Consider the following 25,959-nt stretch of genomic DNA (forward strand, 5'->3'; position numbering starts at 1 on the left):
AAATATTACTCTTACAAACTTAGAAAGTTGATAGAATAACAGATTTTGCATTAGAATGAACTTTCTGAAGGGTATGAAGTCTAAAACTTTAATGGTTTGCCACTAATTTGGCAGAAAATCACAATATTATGAAAAATGGACAAAAATATATGGCAAAAATCTGGACATTCTGCAATCATCTGTACAATTGACAGGTGTGCCCCAACTCCCTGTACCAACTTAGTAATGGGTGCAAGCCCTCACCCTAAAACTGCCCCTACTCAATGCTAGAAGTCTAAACCTCAAAATGCACTCACTCGAGGCACTCCTTAAAATGGAGAACATTGACATCTGTGCAGTGACAGAGACCTGGTTCAAAGCTCCAGAGAGTACCCCTGCATTACCAGGCTATAATTCATACCACACCTTTCGGCCACCAAACCAGGACTGAAACACTAAAGGTGGAGGCATGTCCATATTCATTAAGGATAGCCACACCTCCAAGTTAGTTGCTCAGCATAATGCATCCGAGATTATCCAAGTTCAACTAACTCTGGACAAGACCGCAATCCAGATTGTAGCTTGCCCCAGACCCCCCACCATGCCCCAGGATTCCCATTTCTCTTTTCTTGATACATTGGAAAATATTAAGGTACAACCCAACACTCTAATAATGGGTGATTTCAACTACCCTACCATTAACTGGGAAAACTACTCAGGTACCAACTCTTTTGCTTAACGTTTTCTGGAAATCATCAATTCCAACGCCTTTGATCAACTTATCCACATCCCCACCAGGGGCAGCAATATCCTAGACCTGGTCATCACCAACATGGGTGACCAGTGTTCCACACCAGAGGTCAGCTCCTCGTTGGTCAGATCCGACCACAAGCTAATCACCCTAGACATCCACATCCCGGTCCCACCACCCATTAGGAAAACAACCGTAAAAAATTTCTCCAAAGCCAACTTCACGCTTCTTAAGACAGAAGTGGTAAACTTCACGACACCCATGCAGATGGACAATAGAGGTACGATTGCTGAATCCTACACAAATGCACTTTATAAGCACTTACACGAGTGCATGGATCGTGTTATCCCTAACAGAATCAAGATGCTATCCTCCAAAAAAAGGAAGCCAATCTGGTGGTCTTCTGCCATAAACAAACTCTACAACAGAAGAAAGAAACTGTTTCAAAAAAGAGTAAAATCCCACGATTGGAGGAACTCCCTTGTCAGCCTCAGTAAGAAGCTGAGATCCCTCATAAAATCCTCTAAAGCTAGTTATGAAAACAAAATTGCTACTGATTCTAAAGACAACCACAAAGCATTCTATAGCTATGTCAAAAATCTCAGTGGCAACACTCACATCTGCTCTGAGTTACAGCACATTGACACTAAATATACAGAACCAACTGATATTGCCAACATCCTGGCAGATAGGTTCAGTGCTAACTTTACCCCCCCTCTCACCCCCTAAGGGGCCCATCTTTATACTGGAGGAATGCAAAGTTCCTGTAATCACGGCTGCACAGGTAAAAACCTCACTCTCCAAAGCCAAGAACACAGCATCCATGGGACCTGACAACATCCTAGGCTGCCTTCTACATGAACTACAGAATGAACTGGCACCCCACCTAAGTACCATGTTCAATCATAGCCTCACCTCAGGCTTTGTGCACATTGAATGGAGCACTGCTACAGTTATCCCACTCCACAAAGGGGGGGCCACAGCAGACCCCGGGAACTACCTTCCCATTAGCCTGATGAGCCTCGTCTGCAAGGTCATGGAACGTATCATCATGGAACTCATAAACAAAGACATTGGAGATCTCCAAACTGTGGACCCCACACAGTTTGGGTTTGTAAAAGGCAGATCATGTCTCCTAAACCTGATAGACTTCTTTGAAGTAGTCACCAAAGCCATAGATGAGGGTAAGGTGGTTCACACAGCCTATCTAGATCTCGCCAAGGCATTCAACACCATCCCCCACTATAGAATTATAGATAAACTCACTAAACTAGGCATAAATCCCTATGTCACAAGATGAGTTGCCAACTGGCTTACTGACAGAACCCACACTGTGAAAGTAGCAGACTCCAAATCAGACTTCAGACCAGTGACAAATGGAGTACCACAGGGTTCAGTCCTGGGTCCCCTCCTGTTTGGTATCTACTTCTCTGAAGTACAGAGTAACACAGAAGGTCTTTGGCTAACTAAATTCACAGATGACTGCAAACTAGGAGCCATAATCGAAACTCCTAATGATGTGGACATCCTACAAAAGGGCCTCACTGAGACAGATGGCTAGTGTCAAAGACATGGCCTCAAGCTCAATGCCAAAAAGTGCATTGTCATCCCCTTTGGTAAAACTTCTGTACCCATGAACTACCACATAGACAGTAGTCTACTTAACACCGAAAGGTTGATAAGAGACCTTGGGACACAGGTGGACAGTAGTCTCTCCTTTGATAATCACATCACCACAGTGGTCAGGAAATCCTTCTACGTGGCACACCTCATCACAAAAGGTTTCTCATCCAGAAAAAAAGATGTCATTGTTCCCCTCTACTCATCACTCATTAGACCCATTATAGAGTACAATGCCCCTTTTGGTATGTACCTCACAAGACATCTACAACAACTGGAAAGGTCACAAAAATACCTCACAAAGAGGATTACTGGCCTCAAACAGATGCCTTACGAAGACCGTCTCAAAAAACTCCAGCTTTACTCCATCACATATCGCCTACTCAGTGGCGATCTCTGCCTAACATACAAAGCTATGTCAAACCCAGAGCTGTTGGACATGCTCCACTTAAAGAAATCCCAATCCCTCTGAACTACACGCTCTAGGGACCTAAACCTTGCCACCACAATAAACAGAACATGCTGGAGGGATAGATTCCTGTCCCAGAGACTTCCCATACTCTGGAACAAACTACCTATCTATGTCAAACAGAGCTCCTCATTAACACTCTTCAAGAAAAATCTTGATGATTGGATGGGTAATAGAAAATTCACCCCGGGGATCACTTCTGTGGTTCTGCTTGATAGGCGCACAGGAAAATAGTTTTCTAGGGTGACAAAAGCCAGGTTACCTTTTTGGCTAGAAACTTACTTTTCTGTTACTAAGCAATATTACATCAAAAGTTAACAATATTATATGAAATGAAGTAGGGGGCTTCGCCCCACACCCCCCCCCGTTGTGGGGGGCTGTGCCCCCCACCCCCCCAACTATATATTCTAACTCCAGGGTCACACTGCAGTGGGGAAGGGGGCATATTCCATTTTCTTGCTAATAATACTTGAAGTATCAGGCAAATGAAGTGTCAGACAAATGAAATTTCAGTCAAATGGGGTCAGGCAAATGAGTGTCAGGCAAATGAAAGTTAGGTCAAAAGAAGTAGACCCATATATACACACACACTCACACACACACACACACACACACACACACACACACACACACACACACACATATTTATTTGTGCATGTGTGTGTGTAAATAGCTGTACACACACACACATATATATATATATATATATATATGTATACATATATATATATATATATATATATATATATATATATATTTATATATATTATTATTATTATAATCATTATACTGTGAAACATTGCTGGGCAGGAACAATGATGCACATAACATTAATTTCGGCATGTTAAAAATAAAAAAAATCAGGAAACAAAATGGTCAAGGAAAAAAAAAAAGCAATTGCATAAGCAAAGCAAACACTTTTCTTCTGTAATCATGTTTAAAAATGTTTTCTCCCTTTGTAATTTATTTATTAATTTAACATTAGTTGACAGGGAAAGTCCAACTGTGACAGAGCCTATTTTCAGCGGAGGACTGGGGAGAAATGCTCCAGACACATCTCTTTGGAATGTGGGAGGAAACTGAATACCCAGAGGAAACCCACAGAAATGCAGGGAGGATATGCAGACTCCACACAGAAGGCACCACAGACGAAAATCGAACCGGACAATTTCTTGCTGTGAAATGATAACATTAACAGCTGCACCATCATGTAAAACATAACAGAATCAAAAGACATACCTGAAACAGTACTACTGTTAGGGGAAAGGAGTTTTAGTAAGGTAATGTGCAGGGCTGTGGTTAGCATCAGAAGGGTTAGGGTTAGCACTCATGAGTAAGGATGGACAGGGGATCTTCATCTGCCCCTGTACCACCTTACTCACGTGTAGCAGCACTAACCCTAACCCTGCTGCTGTCATTAACCACAACTCTATACATTACCTTAACAAAAACACTTTCCCTAACAGTACCACTACACAAGGCACTCACATAAATACATTTCACATTCACCAACATGTATACAAAATGCTAAAATTATCACCATCCCTATTCCATAGTCTGAGTAACCTGGAAACACTCACATCCATGCACAACCCCTTTTTCCACATGGGGTTGGGGTGTCAATTCAAGAGTAACAATCATCTAGAGACATTTTTTATACCACTTGGTGACTAGCCCTGCCATGGCTGTTCTTCCACACCAGACACTCACATGTGTGGCCAGTTTAGAGTGTCCAATCAACCTACCACATGTCTTTGGAATATGGGAGAAAACCAGAGCACCTGGAGGAAACCCATGCAAACACAGAGGGGATATGCAGACTCCACACAGAAAGCACCCCAGCCAAGAATTGAACTGGGAAACCTCTTGCTGTGAGGTGACAATGCTATCCGCTGCACCACTGTGCTACCCCAACTGGTTCCTTCACTCACACACACAAGCACATGTCGCTGTTTCTCTCCTTACCTTTATTCTGATCATAATCTGCCACAATACAGCCACTCACTTCTATCCCTAATACTGACATTTTTGGAATATCCAAAAGTTTCAGCATTTCAAAACCCACTTAATGTAATAACAAGCACATCATACACCAAAGGAATAGTCAGTGTTCCTACAGCTGAAATCTGCTTTGATGAACAGTCAGGGGTTTGATCAATACAGAATGCAGTAAATTCTTCAAACAAAATGTAAATTTGAAAGAATGTAATAATTTACTGCAACCGTATATAAATGTATGTATGTATGTGTACATACATTTTGGTGTGTGTGTGTGTGTGTGTGTGTGTGTGTGTGTGTGTGTGTGTGTGTGTGTGTGTGTGTGTGTGTGTATGCATGTAGTAGCACTAGTAGTGTAGTCTACTTGAGATGAAAAAGACAAAAATGTTTGGAGCAAGAAAAGAAATAAAGTAACTGCATCACAGAATTATTTAAGTATTTTCTTCAATGTTGTAAAGTATGCAGTTGGATTAAAAAAATTGCACTTAATATCATTAACATATCTTTCTCGATCCACAGGTACGAAAATGAATTAGCTTTGCGCAAAGGAGTTGAAGCTGATATTCTTGGACTTCAACGTGTCTTGGATGAGCTGATATTTAACAGGTCAGACCTGGAGATGCAGATTGAAGGTCGCATGGAAGAGTTGGATTACATGAAGAAGAGCCATGATGAGGTGAGCAGAATCATCGCACCCATCTCCTTTCTTCATCCTTCGTCCCTTATCCTTGGGGCACCTTTGTTTAAGGTGGAGCTTGTAGTATTGTTTAAGATAAAATGAGGCATAAGCATTTTAAAACTGGCATTCTGATATCCAAATCTTAACATTTTTAATATGGATACTAATATTTTTACTACACGATTGCTCCAATAATTTAGTACTATTAGGAGGAATGACTGATTTTATGAGATGAACTTTTGTTTCAACACATTCTAGACTTGGTTAACTTGAAATCAGTCAGTATCCTAACAATACTTCACTCATTTTTTCTTTTCTGGGCTAATGTTTTCCCTGTGTAGTTATTATACATATTTTAGATGTTTTTTGTTATCACTCAGCTCTGAAACAGCCTGGTCTAACGTGTCTATGGATCTAATGGGTGTTTAACATACTGTGTTACTCATAGTATGAGATTTTGTCTTATATAAGTGAAGTATGAAAATCTGTTACAAGACTTCATATGCAATGAAAAGTTCCCCTGCCAAAATGTTTGGAAAACCTCATCTGCTGCTACATAAATCTCAATAAAACTAAAGACAGCAGTAAAGTAATTTCCACATAATTACTTAATCCACACAGTATTCTGCAGATTACGGAAAGTATCATTACAACATGTATGTGTATGTATGTGTGATTTCAAGGAAGTCTTTTTATTGAATTTCTATTTTATGTTTAGAAGCATAGTTTGGTCATAGCAGGATTGTTGTTTGGTTTACATAGGTATTCAGTTTACTGGGCATCTTTTATCAGTTAGTTTTGTCTACCTTAATTTTTTTTTTTTGTAAGTAAGTTAACTAAGCACAAAATGATCAGTCTTTCAGATAAAATTGACATGGACTATAGTAGGAATGTCTACTTATCCCCACTGTTGTGTTGAATTAGTATATAAGTAAGAGGGGTGTGGAGTTTGCAGTCATCTGCATACTTGGTCAACCACAAACCTTTAACCTCAACTTTGACCTCTGAGAAATAAATGCCAAAGAGAAATGACCAAAGGACTGTACCCTGGGCACATTACTAGCGATACATCTTAAGGAGAAGGAAGGCCATCCACACTTACTTCCTGGGTTCTATTTATGAGCCAGTTTGCTATCCAATGAGTTATATATGGGTTAACATATAGCAGGAAATAATTTATCTACAATGCCTGAGTATGGGATGATGTTGAACACCATTGCAAAGTCCAAATACGCAGTGAGTACTGGTTTGCCCTTATCCATTGCTTCAGTGATTTTTTCAAAGAAATCCGCTAGGTTAAGTAGGTAGGACCTGCCCTTGATGAATCTGACCTGAGTTAGATTAAGATTCTATAGATTACCTTTTTCCCAGTTTACTAGTCTCATAAAGATCCTTTCCATAGCCTTATAGATAAAATTGTTCAGTTTCATGGTTCTATAATTACCCAAGTTCATTGAAGCTCTTATTATTATGCATGAGAGTGACTGTTGCTGTTGTCTGTTCATCCTGTTTTAAAGTTAATATTGGATAGTCTCTGTAAGTGGTCTGACAAGTCATGTTGCAAGCACCTTGTTATGTTATCTGGCCCCATAGTCATAGTGTTCTTGGCCTTAGATGGTACCATGGGAACTTGTTCTTGGGAGATTTAAGAAGGAGGAGTAAATACAGGCATTTGATCTGAAAATATCTGAGGGAGGAGGGAGGTGAAGTTAGAGGTGATTTTGTTGGCCAGAAGATTGGCTATGTCCTCAAGGTCCAAGTATATGATATAATTGACAGTTAGCTATTTGCAGTGCTGGACATAGTTTCTGAGATTTTTAACACAGTTAATGAACACTTTGTAGTTTTGTTTCAGCTGGGTGGCTATGTTCACCTCATATCTGGCTTTGGTCGATTTGATTGGGATCTGGATTTCCTTGTTTAGTTTAGCAAGAACGTTTTTGAATTCTTGAGAGTTAGAGTTATTTTTCATTAAACTATTATTTTTTTCATTATACAGCCTGTTTACATTAGGATTTCATCATAGGGTTTGCATTTAAATTTTACTTTGTATTAATTTCTGAGGAAACAGATATGTCTATGTGACTATTTACATGTGCATACAATCTGGCAATAAATGATCCTGCATAAGCAGTGAGGTTACCGAGGTACAGAGGCATTTAAATTTGGACAGGTCATCTATTTTAGTAATTACCCTTTGCATATTCTCTAAATACTGAGGTATTTCTGGATTCTTCAATCTTCAGTCTTATTGTGAATATGACTGACTTGTAGTCCAATATGACCAGGGAGGAGGTTGTAATTGGTGGGGAGCAGAACTGTCCAAGATCTTCAAGGACCAAGTCCAGGATTTTATTATCCCTGGTTGGGGTGCAGACTAACTTGTCCAGAGAGTTTGTATTTATGAAGTCAAGGATCCCTGGGCATATATCTTTAAGGAATTATAAATCTCCCAGTATATAGAGGGATAGCTGAAGTCTCCTAGGAGAATAATATTTGGCTTAATACATTGGGATTCCATACTGGTTAGGTAGGAGGTATGCAAGGGACATAGAGAGGGTCCTGCTGTTAGCTATGATGTGATATGGGTTTTGTTCTTAGTAAGTTGGATGGTGAGGACTTTCAAGTCATTATCTTGTCTAACAAGTCTGAAGGTGAGTTTTTTTTTAAGAATATACAGATATCTCCTCTTTTAGTGCATGTATGTACTGCAGTAGGCCCATACAAGTTATAGGCATTGAAACCCTACACTGATCTTTAACCAGGTCTCTGTGACTATACATAGATGTGGAGTTTTTATTTTAAGCTCATGGCATTGAGAACCAATACATTAATGCTGCCTGATTTTGTTTAGTTATGTTGGAAGCTTTAGAAGACTGGTATTACCTGTAAAAGGCACTATGGGGTTGGACAATGTTTTGCCCAATTTACAGAAACCTGGGGGAGATGTGATGGCCATCTCTAGCAAAGTACTTAAGAATGCCTACCTTGTCTTCCCAGGCTGATATATATTGTACTTCTTTGAATGACACCAAAAGCTGAGCTAATTCTTGAAGTCAATTTTTTTGTTCATTTTATGGTATCATTCTTCATAATTATTTGTTTACCGGAAAAGTCCGACTTGGAATGAAGCTAATTTTCAGGGGAGGCCTCGAGAGAAGTGTTACAGATGCATGTCTTTGTAACATGGAAGGAAACCAGAGTACCTGGAGGAAACCCACACAAACACAGGGAGGACATGCAGACTCCACACAGAAGGCACCCCAGCCGAGATTCAAACCAGTGAACCTCTTGCTCTGAGGTGATAATGCTACTACTGCACCACTGTGCCATCCTAATGGTAGAATACTTCTCATAGCTCGGTTCATACCTGTGTCACACACATATTCCGAGAGCTTCATCATGTCTCTCTTCATATAGTCCAGGGAGGTACACCTCAAATCATGTATACCCCCATGTACAATGACATATGCATACTTATGGTGCAAGGCCAGTCCTCACACCTGAGATGCAACTGACTGTGACCATGTACAGCCTGGTGAGTGTTGCATCAGAATGTCTCAATATGGTGTCACCTCTATGACTAGGATATTGGACAGGGTGGAGGTTTGCTTTATGGGCTTTTAAACTGAATCAGTGTGACTCTTTGATGTGTTTTTTATGGTGGGTGCATACTTCTCAACTATCCAGATTTTTGCAGAATGTCCAGATTTGTGCCTCATATTTTTGGCCTGTTTATCATAAAATGTATGGTTTTCTGGCAAACCACCAAAAACTGAAGTAACTAAATGTTACTAAATAACAGCATACATTTCAGTTTCAGACTTATATCCTTCAGAAAATGAATGCTAATGCATGACCTGTTATTCTAGCAACCTTCTAAGTTTAAAAGAGCAATATTTAAAAATTGTCCTTATTTTTGGGCCTTTGTCCCCCTATCATTTAAGGGTTTGCCCATATTTCTTGAGCTAAGTGGTTGAATGGTATGGGTGGCTGCTTTCTGGGCTGTATGTTTCTGAGCCTGTGTAGTTTGCTGAGGGCACTTCTTTCTTAAGTTACATTTAAAAGGCCATTGCAGTTTAGCTAGGTTGCTTTAAAGAGCCTCAGCATATATAAGTCTAGGTATTTGGTGTGAGTTATGTATGACTTTAATAATAGGAAACTGTTTATGAACGTATACTCAGAACTTCCTGTACATTAAGTATTACATCTTTATGGAGCATTACTGTTTCACCATTCTGCAGCTTTTTTTTCAAAATAAAGGCGAGATTCCCAATGTGCTAGAATCATCTCTAACTTCCGCATCAGAGACAATGCTGTTATTTTTATTTCTCTTTGTCTGGCATTATTATTTAGACTTTGGGAATCCTAAATGACTGAAGAAACTACACCAAAATGTTTAGATTTTGGACTTGCTGGACCACATTTACATACTGAAAATGTAACCATCAATCATGCAAGGTTTTTGGTAAACTGCCTGTTCATATGATTCCTTGTGAAGCTCCATTACCATTTTATATGCAAAACCAGCTCTTTTAGAAATAAGGAGTACCTCAACACTTGAAACCATTGCAGATGACTGTATGGTTGATTGCAAATATTCACTTGGAATATGTGAAGAAAATCTACTTAATGGGAGTTAGTCTGAACCAGTACCAGGCAACATGGCTGAGCTTCCCAATGGTCTCCTCATAAGAACATATGAATCTATGAACCTAAGACAAGTTTCTATGTGTTCATTTAACAAGAACTGTGACTGATGTCATTTTTCTAAGTGAAATATATCCTTATAACATCAATGTGACTACAGCTCTCCATTCTTGTAAGGAAAAACACTATTTGGATAATGGCCATCATAACATAATGCTGTGTGGTTCATTAAAACAGTGATCAGCAACTGAGATCTTAAATGAGGTTATACTTCTGACTGGGGACAGTGTACCATGAATACAAGTAAAGAGAACTGTCACTGTAAACCTATCAGTAGTCCCACCCATGGGATATATTATGAGCATGCATGTGTATGAAAAACAGCTTGGTTAAGACTCAAGTTCTGTTGGTAAGTTGGCACTAGAAGGCACTGGTCTCAGACTGAGGTAGTTGAAATCTAGTGGAATCAATGATTATAAACCTGTTGTAGAGCTGACAGTCTGTAGCTTATTTGGTTGTGGCAGGTGGTGTTCACAATCCAAAACAGTAGTGTACATTTGCTGTAAACCCCCTAACTCCTGTTATCCTTTTCTCGAGTTCCTTATTATCCCAAAAAAGTCAGAGGTGCTTTCCAATGAACTGATATTATAGTTTTGCATTAGACAGTTCAAATGCATGGCTAGAAAGAAAGCACATTGCAGGAAATGATTAATCATTAACACAGGTTAATGTCAAATACAATTCTGGTGAAGCATACAAATTACTGTCTTACACAATTACTGATGACAAGGACAGCATTTTAGCAGTGATATGCTTCAAAATATTAAAAAAGGAAGGCTAATGAAAATGATGTCAGACTGGAATACAAAACTGAAGCATGAGATGAAACTGAGTACAGGCAAGACAGTGGTCATGGCAGCAAATGGAAGAAATCAGAAAAAGCTGGGAAATGTTAACAGCTTTAACTATTTTGGAAGTTTAGCAGAACAGAAAGGAAGTCTGAATGAGGTAGTCTAAGCCAGAATCAGAGGTACTGCAGGCATCTGGCACAGAGTGTCAGTGTCAGTATCAAAGAATCTGAAATGTCAGGTGGAGAAATCAGTGATATGACCAGGGCTTCTGTAGAGAATCAGAGGTTCTGTAGGGAAGTCGCACAAAATCTCAAAGTATGATAGAAGAATACCAAAGAAGCTGAAATGTCAGGTGCAAGAAGCAGTGGTGTGACCACAGGTTCTGTAGAGCACAGACACCTGCACAATAAAGGCATTACAGCTGAGAAAGCTTGAAGTGATGAAGATGAAGTTCCTGTGTCGTCAGCTGCACTCTGTAGGAGTGGTGTAGAAGTGAGGGCATCAGAGCTGAATCTAGGCAGACTCACAAATGTAAAGCCCCAAAACCAAAGGATATGGAGAACAGATTGAGGTGGTCTGGTCATGTGGAGGAAAGCAGAAGATTTGATAAAGAAGATTTGGTGAAGACAGGAAGAAGGCAAGAAGAGACAAGGATAAATAATCAAAGACGGTTGAGCTCAATAAGAGGAAAATGTGGGGCAATTTGATATGATTTCCAAATAAAGCAAAATATTAACACTGAATAAAAAGAAGTGATGACAGCTGACATAACACCCCAACCCCATGTAAAACGAGTAAAGGAAGACTGAAGATAATGTTGATGATGAGGATGATGATGGTGATGACGAGGGAGGGTGGCCCAAGGGGTTGGGAGGGTGGCCTAATGGTTAAGGTGTTTGCCTTGCAAACACAAGGTACAGGGTTTGAGTCTCACAAGGGTTAATTGGCTAGGCTTATCAATGGCTCACAAGGGCAGTTAGCCTAGTACTAACCTATGAATGAAAATGAAGTAATATAAAAATAATACCATAAAATAAAATAATACCAAACAGTGTAATTGTTTTATTTTGTTAACCAGTACCATATATAACCAGTTTTTATGCCAAAATAGTAAACCTGTACTATGTATTGGATCTTGAGACCAAGCATAAAGTCACAGGCTAGTAGAAAAACAAATTTATTGTAAAATAAAAATACAGTTAAGCATTTTCATCTACGACCAAATATAGACTTCATCAGAACACTAATTGAATAATTACAATAATTTAAATAACAAACAAGCACCAATGGGAATTCAAATTAAATTAACATAATGAATATTAATAAATAGTAATAAATAATGTATCCAACTTACACTTGCAATCTAACATATGTCTGCACAAGCACGTTATCACAAATATAAAACTACTATATGTTAAAATCTAATGTATGACTAAAAATATGTGATATAAAAACATATAAGATATAAAAACTTTTCTCATAAAAACCACACATATAAAACCAGCTCATTTTGTGTAAGTGCTGAACACAATATTTAATCACTAATAAACCTACAATGTGAACCTAACATCCTATGCATTTCTTATAATCTTGCTTCTAATACTGGCTTAATGGGAATACTGTCATTTAGTCCTGGGGGAGTAATAGCATTTAATAACAGTTGCCATTTGACTTCTTTCTCCCCTAGAACTGCCTTTATATTTCTACCCCTCAGGAAGAATTGTATTTGCTCCAGTATCCCAAACTTGAATTTGTGACAGTCCGTGTTCCCTTCCAAATGTCTGTATAATGCATTATTCCTATCCATCTTTCTAATGCCATACAGATGGTCATATATCCTATTCCTAAGGCACCTATCAGTTTTGCCTACATAAAAACTGGGGCAACTGGTGCACTTTGCTAAGTATATGACATGCTGGGTATTACAGTTACCTTTCCTAAATCTGATCACTGTTCTATTTGTGTTCTCCAAGGTTAAAATCTCATTTTCCAATATACTGTGACACTGGTTACAATTCCCACATTTTTTTTGTGGATCCTTCTTTCTTATTGTGTCCCATAATATGGGTACCTTTTTCAAATTTGTTTTTTAAAATTGTATCCTGTCTTATAGACAAACATTGGAGTGTCACCTAATTTATTATACACTTCATCATCACATCTATGAATGTTCCAGTTCCTGGCTATAATGTCTTTTACTCCTTGTGCAAAGGGATTGAATTCTAATATACATGATCTCTTGTACTGATTATCACATTCATTTTGTGAAGGGGAGGTACCCTTGCCTAAACCTACACCCAGTAAGGGTTTATACTTGTTGCCCCATTCTAGTCTAGTAACATCATCAGTAAGGGCTTTAGGGTAACCCCTATCCCTAAACATAGTGCCTATGTAATCAATCTCATGCAACATCTCCTCATATTCAGATGTCATCCTGGCAGCCCTAATGCACTACCCATTCAATATACTTCTTTTTTGACTTGCTGGATGACAACTAGTGTACTCCAAATATGAGTTACTAAATGTATCCTTTCTATAAATCTTAGACTTAAATCCTTTAATAGCATGGGAGATATAAGTATCAAGATATGGGATTCCATCTTTACTACAATGGTATGTAAATTTGAGGTAGGTACTTGAATCATTCAAATATTTCACAAAGCAATCTACCTCCTCAGTTGTACCATCCCATAAAATAAATATGTCATCCAAAAACCTGACATAACATTTGATATTATTGGAATATACGTTCTTAAAAATATATTCTTGCTCCCAGTCTAAGAGCACTAGTTTGCATATATCGGGGCACATGCCGCTCCCATAGCTACCCACCTATTTTGCCTGTAATATTCTCCTTCAAAAAATATAATTATATTCAAGAACTATGGACATAAATTCACCTAACAAACTGACTTTTTCCCATTCAAATCCAGTGTGCTTTTGGATACTGTTACTGAACTGTCAAAACCATCCTCTTTGGGGATGCAAGAGAAAAGGTCCACAACATCTATAGTTAAAAATATAAGTCCCTCCTTCCAGACTTCAGGTTTCAAACGACTTAAAAAATCCCAGGAATCTTTAATAATGTGTGGGCCCCGATATAACTGTAATACCCAGTATGTCATATACTTAGCAAAGTGCACTAAAATGAGCTGGTTTTATATGTGTGGTTCTTATGAGAGAAGTTTTTATGTTGTTGTTGCTGTTGTTGTCTTTTCCCAGTTAGGGGTAGCCACAGCGGAACTCCAGTCCGCTAATGATTGGCAGTAGATTTTGATGAACACCGAGGTTTTATACTTTATATGTTTTCATATCAAGTATTTTTTAGTCATACATTAGATTTAAACATATAGCAGTTTTATATGTGTGATAACATGTGCTTGTACAGACATAGGTTAGAGTGCAAGTTTAAGTTGGATATATTAATATTTATTACTATTTATTAATATTCATTATGTTAATTGAATTTGAATTCCCATTGGTGCTTGTTTGTTATTTAAACTTTTGTAATTATTCAATTAGTACTCTAATTATTGAATTAGTACATTTGGCGTAGATGCAAGCGCTTAACTGTATTTCTATTTTACAATAAATTTGTTTTTCTACTAGCCCATGACTTTATGTCTCGAGATCCAATGCATAATACAGCGATACATTTTTTAATTTGTTTTCTGAAGTTGGGTTTCACTGTTTTCAGTTTTTTAAAATAGTAAACCTGTATGACCTGCCTCAACTACTAATTTTTCCTTTCTTGTATAATAGAAATTAATATCCTTTTAAGGGCTACTATAAAAGTTGCAATAACAATGTTAATAGTCTATAACTCAGCATGATGCTAGCAGAGTACAGCATTACATCACACCAAACCATAACTCTCAGCTGTCCAGATACAAATTATCTCTCACAACAGGAATCCGTCCACTTGACTGCAAGCATTCTACTATCATTCCACTACCAAAGGGTCAATCAGCCCTCCAACTCACACAATACTTACCCATATCTAATTTTCATTCCATAGCAGAAATATTTGAAAAACATCTTTGCAAACAACTTTTTTAAGCATATTAAAATATATAGAATTCTCTATGATCAACATCAGGGATTAAGAAACTCTTTAAGCACCCTGCCTGCCTTACATTCAGCTATAGATAATATATATAGCAGCATTAATGAAGGACTTGTTACAGCAGGAATATTTGTAGATTTAACTAGGGCATTTCAAACAGGTAACCACAGGCTACTTTTAAACAAGCTCAAAAGATTAAACTTTGGTGACAATATAATATTCTGTTTGAAAACTGTCTTAAAGACAGAACATCCCAAACTATACTATAACAATATCTTCTCAGATGTTACCACAATTAATATAGGTGTTATCCAAGGCCCAGAGCTGGGACCACACCTGTTCTCTTTATTTATTAATGATCTAACAATGGATTTTCCACATCTCAGTATAAGTATGCACACAGATAGAATGCTTCTCCTGGACACTAACAGAACACATTAATCACTCTAGATTAACATGCAACCGAAATTATCAGACAATTATACTTGGCTTCAGTAGAATAGACTATTAATTAATTAATACAGACAAAACTAATACCATGCTTTATTTATAGTGGAAGGAAGCTCCAACCTCTACCACAACTATCTTGAACTCAAAAAGTAATGCCATCCCCAGTGTACAACAGCAAAAATTCCTAGGGCTAACACCAGACCCTCGTCTCAACCTCAGTAATCACACAAACAAAATTGCTATCTAGGTTTCTTAGCAATTATCACTATGTTACAAAATGTTCCACTTATTATCTCCAACTACTCATAAATCAATTGCCAAATGCATTCTCTTTCCCAAGCTGTATCACTACTCAGCAAGCACTCGATCAATAACTGTCATAAATTGCAGACAACAGAGTTAAAAAGTCCTAAAATTGCTCACCTAGATGACCAAAGAAACTACCACTGTGATATAATACATGAGATTCACTGGTTCTCAATACCCAGTAAAGCTTTCTGGGAACACTAATTTTCAAACTTCTTAAAACAGGAAATTAAAAAGGAAATTACCACTGAGAGACTAAAACTACATCCTTATGAACAGCCAAGAGAATGTTAATACCCTGTCAAGTCTCAAATTCAAGCTAGTCATAGGTGAGAAAGCCTTCCTAAAGCACTGTGGAGCCATCTATCAGATGATGTGAAGTGCACTGGAATAGCAGAAGCATTTAATAAAACATTAGAATACTACCTATTTGAGGAAGCCAAATTCTCATGCTTTTATGATACTGGTTAAGAAACAGAACCTAGCTATTAATCCGTGTAGTTTAATAATGTTATATGCCGATACAATTTAATAATATTGTATATAACTGATCTCACTAAACTGATTTTTCCTGTGCTTAAGTTTTCCTATCTGTTATATATATTTTCTTTCATGTTTATGGTATTTTGTAGCATGATAATATTCCTGTGTGCTCTTAAGTTGATATACAAATTGCTTTTATTTTATTCCTTACAATACTCTATCCAGGTCATCACTGAAAAGAGTCATCTGACCAGCCCACCCACCCAGTCAACAAATTTGAAATAAATAAATAAATATATATTTTTTTCACAGAATGTCCAGATTTTTGCCTCATATTTTTAATCATTCCTCATAAATATTTTGGTTTTCTGGTAAATCATTGAGGATTGAATTCCCTAAATAATGACAGGCATTTGAGTTTCATATGTCATATCCTTCAGAAAATCCATGCTAATGCAAAACTTGTTATTCTATCAACTTTCTAAGTTTGTAAGAGCAATACTTAAAATCTGTCCCTGGTTTTAGCCCTTGTACCCCATTATTATTGGCTTTGTCCAGATTTCTTAAAGTAAAAAGTAGAGAGGGACGCCCAACATCATTTAAGGCAAACTAGTTGGAACCACAATGCTATTTTATTTGCTTACTATTTTGACTTACCAGTTCTGCTGCCATTTTTCATTTAAAAACAGAACTGTTGTGGTGTTTTTTTTTTTTTATTTTAAAACATCTCAAAGAAATGTTACTCATTTGACCTCTCTCTAATTCACAATTCATTAAAAGCTAGTGTTCCAAAACACTTAAAACTATTTTCTTACTTATAGATTAATATTAGTAAAGAGTTATACAAAGGCCTTATAACTGCAGATCTGTAAACTCTTGCATTTAGGACATGTTTGTATCTGTGATAATTTAATGCAAAATAAGACTGTATATCAATAAACAATAAATAAAATGAACAGCTCAAATGCCTGCTTAGGAGAAAAGTGAAAATAAGTTTCTGTTTTCTTATTGTGTTATTAAATCGTTCTGATTAATTAGATTTCAGTTATCACTATTTTAGATGCTTATGAAATATGGTAAGTCACTTTAAGGGCAATCCAAGCATTGTTTACGGAATAAGGGAATATTTACCGTTACAGGTATCTGCATTGAACCGGGGTAGTTTTTCAGTTGCCAAGGATTATTTCTCTGAAATATTTGCTGTTGTGAGTTTGAAATCAACAAACAAAAGTGTTTAATGATTTTCATGTATGTTTCTGTTCCTAGGACATGAGGACTGCCAGCAGTGAGATCACTGGTCAAGTTAATGTAGAACTTGATGCTGCCCCCAGTACTAATCTCGTGGAAGAAATGAATTCATGCAGAAAACAGTACGAAGCAATGGCCGAGCAAATCCGACAGGAAGCTGAGAAATCGTTTAATGAAAGGGTATAATAACACCAAACATCAATGATTTCACAATTTACATAAATCTACTAAGACTTGAAAATATCTTTATAGTCTACTTATTTAAGGTCCAACTTGTTTATCTTATTTCTCTAGTATTTATTTATTAATCCTGTAAACTGAAATATCCAAGTGATTTGGGTTGTACGGTCAATCGAAAGCAAATGCATCAAGTACAAAGACAACAGGCAAGGTAGCAAAAGTAATTTACAAATTAGAATGTAATTAGTATGTTGCTTAGAATACAGAATAAAGCAGCAGGCTCTGCCAGGATATGGGCAGTTTTATTCTAGGAGTGCCAAAATGATATAATTGTAATGCTGACAATTTCTTTCTGATTGTTTTTTTTTTTTTCTCATAAGAGCACTGAGACTAATTTACAGTGAATCACTTGGCTATATGAGTCACTTACTGCAAGCATTTATTTTTGTATTTTATTTATTTATTTGTCTTTGTTTACTGGGTAAGTCCAAAAGGGTAATACTCATTTTCAGCAGAGGTCCAGGGAGAGAAGCTCCATTTGAAATAAAAAAAAAAAATTTGAGAAGAAAAGCTCCATTTGCTTACATTGCATTATACTAAGTTCCAGTTAAACACAGAGTAGTTACATTTCTATTTACATTTATACACGAACAGTAGCTACATTTTTACATTCTAAGATTTTACAGAGGTGAAGTAACTAAAGAAAAGCCCACATGCAATTTACTGGATTGTACACGAGCAGTTATGTATAAAAATGATTTTGTCATTTCAGTGAGAGGTTGAAAGTATTCTGTTCAGGAGAGTCTTTGGAAAGTTTCAAATGGTGAACACAAAGTCTTAACCTTGTAATGAGCATTGGGATCAGGATTGGTTAAGATGTTGCTTAAGCAGTGGTTTAAACTACTCAGTTTGTTGGAGATTTTTTTTTGTATGGGGATACTATTCCAGAGTTTAGCAACATATTGGAAGTACAGTGAGTCTCCTGCAACATCATTTGACTAATTTGTAAGTAATAAGAATTTCTTACTAGAAGGTTCCTTGCTGGACAATAGGGCAGTAATAAGTTTTGTAGTGCAGGGCATTTTTCTGGATGATGAATGAGTTTGTGTGTTGCACTTCATTGTAAATAGGTAGTGGTGCATTTCACTGGAAGCCACCAAAGAAGATGGCAAGCCTGTATATATCACCTCCAAAGTCACACAGCAGTGGAGAAAGATGAAGTCTCCAGTATAGCCAAAGTAGTTTCAGCAAATTTTATTCACAGCTTTTCCTTGTACTGTTCTTTTTAGTTTTGTTATAATGTTTTCATTGGTTTTGTCATTGCTTGGATTACTGTTGATCTATCAACATGAATCCCACTCAGGAGCCACCCCTTCAGTCTGCCCTAGCTGTGACTCTGACCTGCCCCATGGAAGGTAATCAAGTTGTGGGATGCACAGTTGTCTTCCAATGTCTAACTTTTAAATATGAACTTACAAATTGGACTGTAAGGGACTATAAGCTCAGGCGATGCAGTCCTCCACTCTTCATAAAATGTAATTTTATTTTTAAAAAAGTAGCATCATGACTATGAATGAGGAAAATATAGTAACTTTTTTGTATGTCTCAGACTTGTTAGGGTGAGCCCTGGACTAATGAGACTGAATATGCAAAAGTGATCTCTATCTCTCAGAGTATTCTCTTTTTAATAGGTATGGTGGAGTTTGGGTATGGGTAGTGCAGTGGGCCCCCCAAAAAGTAACTGTAAAAGAAAACAACAATTGTTGACATTCAATGTTCACCTTCCTGTGTTATTAGTTTTTTTTCATATTTCTGGTTCTTTCACTTATGAATCTCAGAAATGCAACAACGAATCAGAAAATGTACCGCATTGAAGTATATAGCTAGTTGATGGAATGATTCAATTTGAAATACTGCTACAGGTTCTCAAAATAAAAACACAGAGACATAGTATAACTATTTATTACACTTCACAAGAGTTTTTTAAACATATATTGTGTTTGTGTAGGAAATCATCTGCAAAAGAGAACGGCATCTTTAGGTAATTTGCTTGCTAGTTAGATGTCTTCCTTCAGTCTAAAACTATACACCACAGATTTCAAATGCTGCAGCTTTTAAAACACTTTGTCAAGTATAATGAAATCATTGATAGGGTTTCAAGCAATAAATATATTGCTTAGGGTAAAAAGTAAAGCATTGCTTTATTGATTTATTTCTGTTTTGAGCCACTGTACTTTGTATTCTGTTATTGCCATCACCTCTTGAAATAAACCAAAGTATGTCACCATCTATGCCACTCACATGCCATCATCTCTACCACTCACAGCCACAGTCTGTGCCACTCACATGCCACCATCTGTGCCACTCACATGCTACCATCTCTGCCACTCATATCCCACCATCTCTGCCACTCACTGAGCAACCACACAGGGCAAGCTTCCATTTGTTAACATTCACCACCAAGTTCTGGGTAAGCTCCTGAAGTGGGTTTAACTATCTTCCAGCCCATCTTTTATTTTTTGTGATTTATTTTCCCAGTAACTCTCAAACAAGTTTACTTTAACATACAGAGAGCCTTCTTTCCTAAATGAACAATAATGATCATTTATAATTTGGAAAGCTCCGTCAGTTTTATGATGGGCAATAACACATTTTTCAAAGTTTTCAAGGTCCCCCCAAAACACGCACACACATACTGCACCTGTCTCTGAGATTTATCTGTATCCTTCTTGATGGGTGAGATTTTTAAATGCTTCTTTTAACTACTGCAAAGGAAATTATGAGCTTTCTTCTCTAAAAACAAATTGGTATTTAAGCAATGTTGTCAATAAATTATTAACTTCTGATGAAAAGCTACTGTTAGCCTGAAAGTTTGCATAACTACAAAACCTGTGCTGATCCAGTAAAGGATATCACTTCTCCGTTGTGTTACATTTCTTCTGTCTAAAGTCTGGAGAATATTTTTTATACTTGTCATATAAAAGTTCACACACTGTTCTATTTAAGTCAGCCTTTATGTCTCAGGAGCAGTTATCGCTTTTAGTCATTGGGCACACCACTTTTAACCTTTCCTTAATGCTGCACAGAATGCAGTGTCTTACAGGATGGTATATGAATCCTAGACAGAAACAGTCAACAGCCCACAAAGCACTACATATATTGGATTGATTCAGAAAGACCCTACCTGGTTCAGGGATAGCCTGTCCTTAGTTGACAAGTAATGTTGATCTATAAACAGCAGTTTTGAGAGCAAATACTGTTTAGAGGTATCATAGATAACTAATGAGATGGACCAACATCTTTTACTGATCTGCAAAGTTCCTCAATACAGGACTGCTGTAATTTCAGAATGGCTACCCCTAGCAGCCTGATATTACATTGGCATCAAGAAGGTAACATGGGGCCCCAGTTTTGTGGCATAGAGATAAGGAGCCCTAACTATGATGAGAAGAACCGAGCTTGACTATCAGCTCAGGCATTAGAGGAGCTGTGGTGGGAGAAAGTGATAGATGGGAAAGAGAGGCTTTACTTTCTCTTCCTCTCTGGGAGGGAAGACTTTCTGCCTGTGATTAAGATACATCTGCTCAGATGGGCATGTGCTATAGTCACTGCACAGACTGCAAGGCAAACTACAGCATCTGAAGAGGACTGGAGATAATAAATGTTAAGTGCAGTGATATATATGACATCAAAAGTTCTGTCCAGGCATGCAAGACCAGCATTTGTCATACTGCAGGCTGCTCTGCTCAACCTTGCCTCCCAACCTGCCATTGGATTGGTCACAGCCCTGAGGAATTGTGCAATAGTGCAGCTGGTCAGGTGAGATGAAATCAAGGACATTCTGCAAAAGCAAGAGCAGTCAAGAGCTACAAGGCCTGTGATTTGGTTGAAAATTGTCATTTGACCAGCGCTCTTACCTGGTTATCAGTGAAATAAATAAATACATTGTGGATGGACCTTGTGCAGACTATAAGAAGTAAAGAAGTCTGCTTCTAGAAGGTCAGTGCAAAGTCCACACAGAACACACTAAATTAAAACATTGCATACTTCTTCCTTGGGGTGGGGGGCTTTGAAAAGTGGGTAATCATAACACACACACAAAAACGTACCTGCAGTATGAAAGAAATCAGAACCCTGCCAAAGCATATAGATAATGAACTGCAAGAAATAGTAGACAAGTAGGTGGAAACAGTGCCATCTAAGGTCACAAGGATGAATAAACATTTAAAGAAAAATTGTGAATTTATAGTATAAGTAATAATTATTATTTTCATAATTCATATCATACCTTATAGTACTTTAAGAAAGAGTCTGAGTTTGTATTTTTACCATGGTATTATAGCTGTTATTTTCACATATCTGACACCTGCACTACTGTATTTATTGGCTAAAACATGACCTGTCTGAATAGAAAAAACAGAGGAAACCCCAGAAATGGCATTTACAAATAAAAGAGAAGCAAGACTCACCCTTTTAAATTTAGGGTGAGTATAAACATTTTGGACTTTGCAGCAAGAACGTTCAGTGCTCTTTCTTCAGTGGTTTGTTTTTTGACAAATCGGTTCATAATTCTGTTGCTTTATGATATGATTCCAAGTAAAGATGTGTGAAACATCAAATACGACTGTATTTTTGCTAAGAAATTATTTTTAAAAACAAACCATGAAAAAAATAAAATCATACTTATTTAAACAGGACTACTACAAGTGCTCAAGTCCCACATGCTTCAATACCACAATCTTTTTCCCAGATACTCAGACATCTTGTAGCTCACACTGGCAATCACTCATCCTCAACTTGACTACATATTCAGGTGAGATGCGGTAGCCATGGTGAGAGAGTGGCTCCACTGACCTTTCCCAAACACAGCACCCAAGATTGGTTAGGGATAGTACAGCAGCCATGGGATGAGAATGGAGCTGTTGCACCATGCCCAGACACAATAGCCAAGTTCAGATAGGGTTAGCACAGCAGCCATGGGATGAGAATGGAGCTGTTGCACCATGCCCAGACACAATAGCCAAGTTCAGATAGGGTTAGCACAGCAGCCATGGGATGAGAATGGAGCTGTTGCACCATGCCCAGACACAATAGCCAAGTTCAGATAGGGTTAGCACAGCAGCCATGGGATGAGAATGGAGCTGTTGCACCATGCCCAGACACAATAGCCAAGTTCAGATAGGGTTAGCACAGCAGCCATGGGATGAGAATGGAGCTGTTGCACCATGCCCAGACACAATAGCCAAGTTCAGATAGGGTTAGCACAGCAGCCATGGGATGAGAATGGAGCTGTTGCACCATGCCCGAACACAATAGCCAAGTTCAGATAGGGTTAGCACAGCAGCCATGGGATGAGAATGGAGCTGTTGCACCATGCCCAGACACAATAGCCAAGTTCAGATAGGGTTAGCACAGCAGCCATGGGATGAGAATGGAGCTGTTGCACCATGCCCAGACACAATAGCCAAGTTCAGATAGGGTTAGCACAGCAGCCATGGGATGAGAATGGAGCTGTTGCACCATGCCCAGACACAATAGCCAAGTTCAGATAGGGTTAGCACAGCAGCCATGGGATGAGAATGGAGCTGTTGCACCATGCCCAAACACAATAGCCAAGTTCAGATAGGGTTAGCACAGCAGCCATGGGATGAGAATGGAGCTGTTGCACCATGCCCGAACACAATAGCCAAGTTCAGATAGGGTTAGTACAGCAGCCATGGGATGAGAATGGAGCTGTTGCACCATGCCCAAACACAATAGCCAAGTTCAGATAGGGTTAGCACAGCAGCCATGGGATGAGAATGGAGCTGTTGCACCATGCCCAGACACAATAGCCAAGTTCAGATAGGGTTAGCACAGCAGCCATGGGATGAGAATGGAGCTGTTGCACCATGCCCAGACACAATAGCCAAGTTCAGATAGGGTTAGCACAGCAGCCATGGGATGAGAATGGAGCTGTTGCACCATGCCCAGACACAATAGCCAAGTTCAGATAGGGTTAGCACAGCAGCCATGGGATGAGAATGGAGCTGTTGCACCATGCCCAGACACAATAGCCAAGTTCAGATAGGGTTAGCACAGCAGCCATGGGATGAGAGTGATAATGGCTGGGACAACAGGTTGCAGTTTTAAGCAGTAATCAGGAAGGGATTTAGGATTATGGAGGGCAGAGTTTAGGTTTAGTGAGCAGAGGGGAGATTAGGGTTAGGGTTAGGGAATGATCATGGACGTTAAGTTTAGTGAAGTGGGAAGAGATGTTTAAGTTTAGGTAATGGGAGGGTAGTTTAGAATTAGGGAGTGGAACTGGAGTTTTAGGGTAGGGAGTGAGTGTGAGCTGTGTGTTTAGAGGAGGATTAGTGGAGTTTTAGGGTTAGGGAGTGATCAGGGACTTTAGGGTTAAAAAGATGATTGCTATGGTCAGGGTGGGTGTTTTAAGGCTAGAGTTAGGGTTGCTGTAGGGCTATGTACTTCATAGGATCATAGGATCATAGGAACTTACTAGGCTATTAGCCCTGAGGCCCTTATAAACCTAGCCAAAAGTTTAGCCCATGTTTAGACAAGTCAGCACCTGATGCTCCTGTCCAGCAGGGACACGGGTGGAATCCCAGGGGTGTATTTTATTTTCCCATCCAGTTATCCAGGTTGCACTTAAAAAGGGATAATGACGTACTCTGCTTGATGTGGAGAGGTTGTCTATTCCACAGATGGGGAAGGTTCTGGGACCATACCTCTCAACCTGGAAACATCAAAAATCTGGACAAGGCCCATGAAAAATAGGTACAAATCTGTACACTTATTAACATCTAATTTGCATACATAATTACGCAACCCCACCCACTCCAATGGAATTGTGGGATACCAACTTTCAAACGCAAACTGAAGAGCAGACAACAAAAATATGGCACCAGAGTCCCCCTGCAGCCGTTCCAATGTCCCATTACCTGGCTATTTCACCCAATTTACCATAAACACTAATGTATGCATACTGCTTTACTTCTACAATGATTATTTGGATTTTATTTTTACATTTCACAACACAGAAATGCAGAAACAGTAATAGACATCATCTGGTAAACAAAACAATACTGTCTCACAATGAAAATAGGCTTGACATTAAAACTTCTCTGCCCTTGAAACTCACATTCTTTGAAACAGCATTGAAACCCACACCACATCCAAAGAAAATGCATTTGGCCAGTGGTGGATAACGATTACCTTTGGGCAGTTTTCAAATCATTGGCCCCTTGCACACAATACAAGAAACATACATGTGTTCCTTTCTTTATACACCTTCCTGACTTTATTAAATTATATTCCTTGTATAATACAACAAGTGCATTTTAAATTTGTTTGAACATTTTACCAGTAGGCTGTACTGTAGGCAATGAAAAAAACACATGAACCAATAATGAAAAAACTGTCCAATTCAGAACATTTCCATCATAGAAGTCTACTCCCACACCCACACTATAAATAGAATGTCAGTAATGTAAGCCATAGGCATCTTGCTCAGCAGATCGCACATATTTTCAATTTCATTTTTTGGGGGGAGGGGACAAAAGGTCAAAAAAATCTGGACAAAGCTCAGAACATAACTCTCAACTCTCAGCAGAAAAAAACATGTTCTTTCTTCTCATCATAGTTCTCAACTCTTAGTACAAAAAAAATCTGGACAAAGCTCAGAACATAACCCTCAACTCTTAGCAGGAAAAAAAAAATGTTCTCACTTCTCATCATAGCTCTCAACTCCTTCTCATTATAGCTCTCAACTCTTAGCACAAAATAAATCTGGACAAAGCTCAGAATGTGATAGAGTGTGATATATTTTATTTATGTCTACACAGAATAACAATAAATAATTATTGTTATTCATGCTGCCATCTACAGGCCAGACTACAAAACTAACTCTAGAGGTGCATGCTTTTTTCATTTAAATCACTTAATAGATCTTAAGAGGTAGCGTATCTCAGAACAAGTCTATGCCATGGTTTGCAGGGCCCATATTACCCTCAGCATCAAAGATGTAGTTATAAATAAAGCCCTGACCAGCACTGTAGTTTGTCTAGAAAAAATGCAATAACGATTTTTGCAGCAGTAAAAAGCTCTACTAGAAGTGTGCAACAAACAACAAACAGATTACTTTTGAAAGTATAAATACGACCAATGGAGTGGGAAGCCCATACCTATACTCACATTTTTAAACATTAGCAAAGCAAACAGTTCTCAAAG

At 38.2% G+C, this 25,959-nt stretch overlaps 1 protein-coding gene across 2 annotated transcripts in view; it reads left to right on the forward strand.

Annotated features, from left to right (window-relative positions):
- The window catches only part of LOC122788074 (keratin, type I cytoskeletal 15-like), a 170,202-nt gene that overhangs the window by 88,217 nt on the left and 56,026 nt on the right, over positions 1-25,959 (forward strand). For both annotated transcript variants that reach the window (XM_044054998.1, XM_044054997.1), the window contains exons 3-4: positions 5,337-5,493; positions 17,569-17,730. In XM_044054998.1, the coding sequence (XP_043910933.1) occupies positions 5,337-5,493; positions 17,569-17,730 (319 nt within the window). The remainder of the gene's footprint in view (positions 1-5,336; positions 5,494-17,568; positions 17,731-25,959) is intronic.

Source organism: Protopterus annectens, chromosome 13.part0, assembly GCF_019279795.1.
Source record: "Protopterus annectens isolate FY-2018-M chromosome 13.part0, PAN1.0, whole genome shotgun sequence".
NCBI classification, from domain to species: domain Eukaryota; kingdom Metazoa; phylum Chordata; order Ceratodontiformes; family Protopteridae; genus Protopterus; species Protopterus annectens.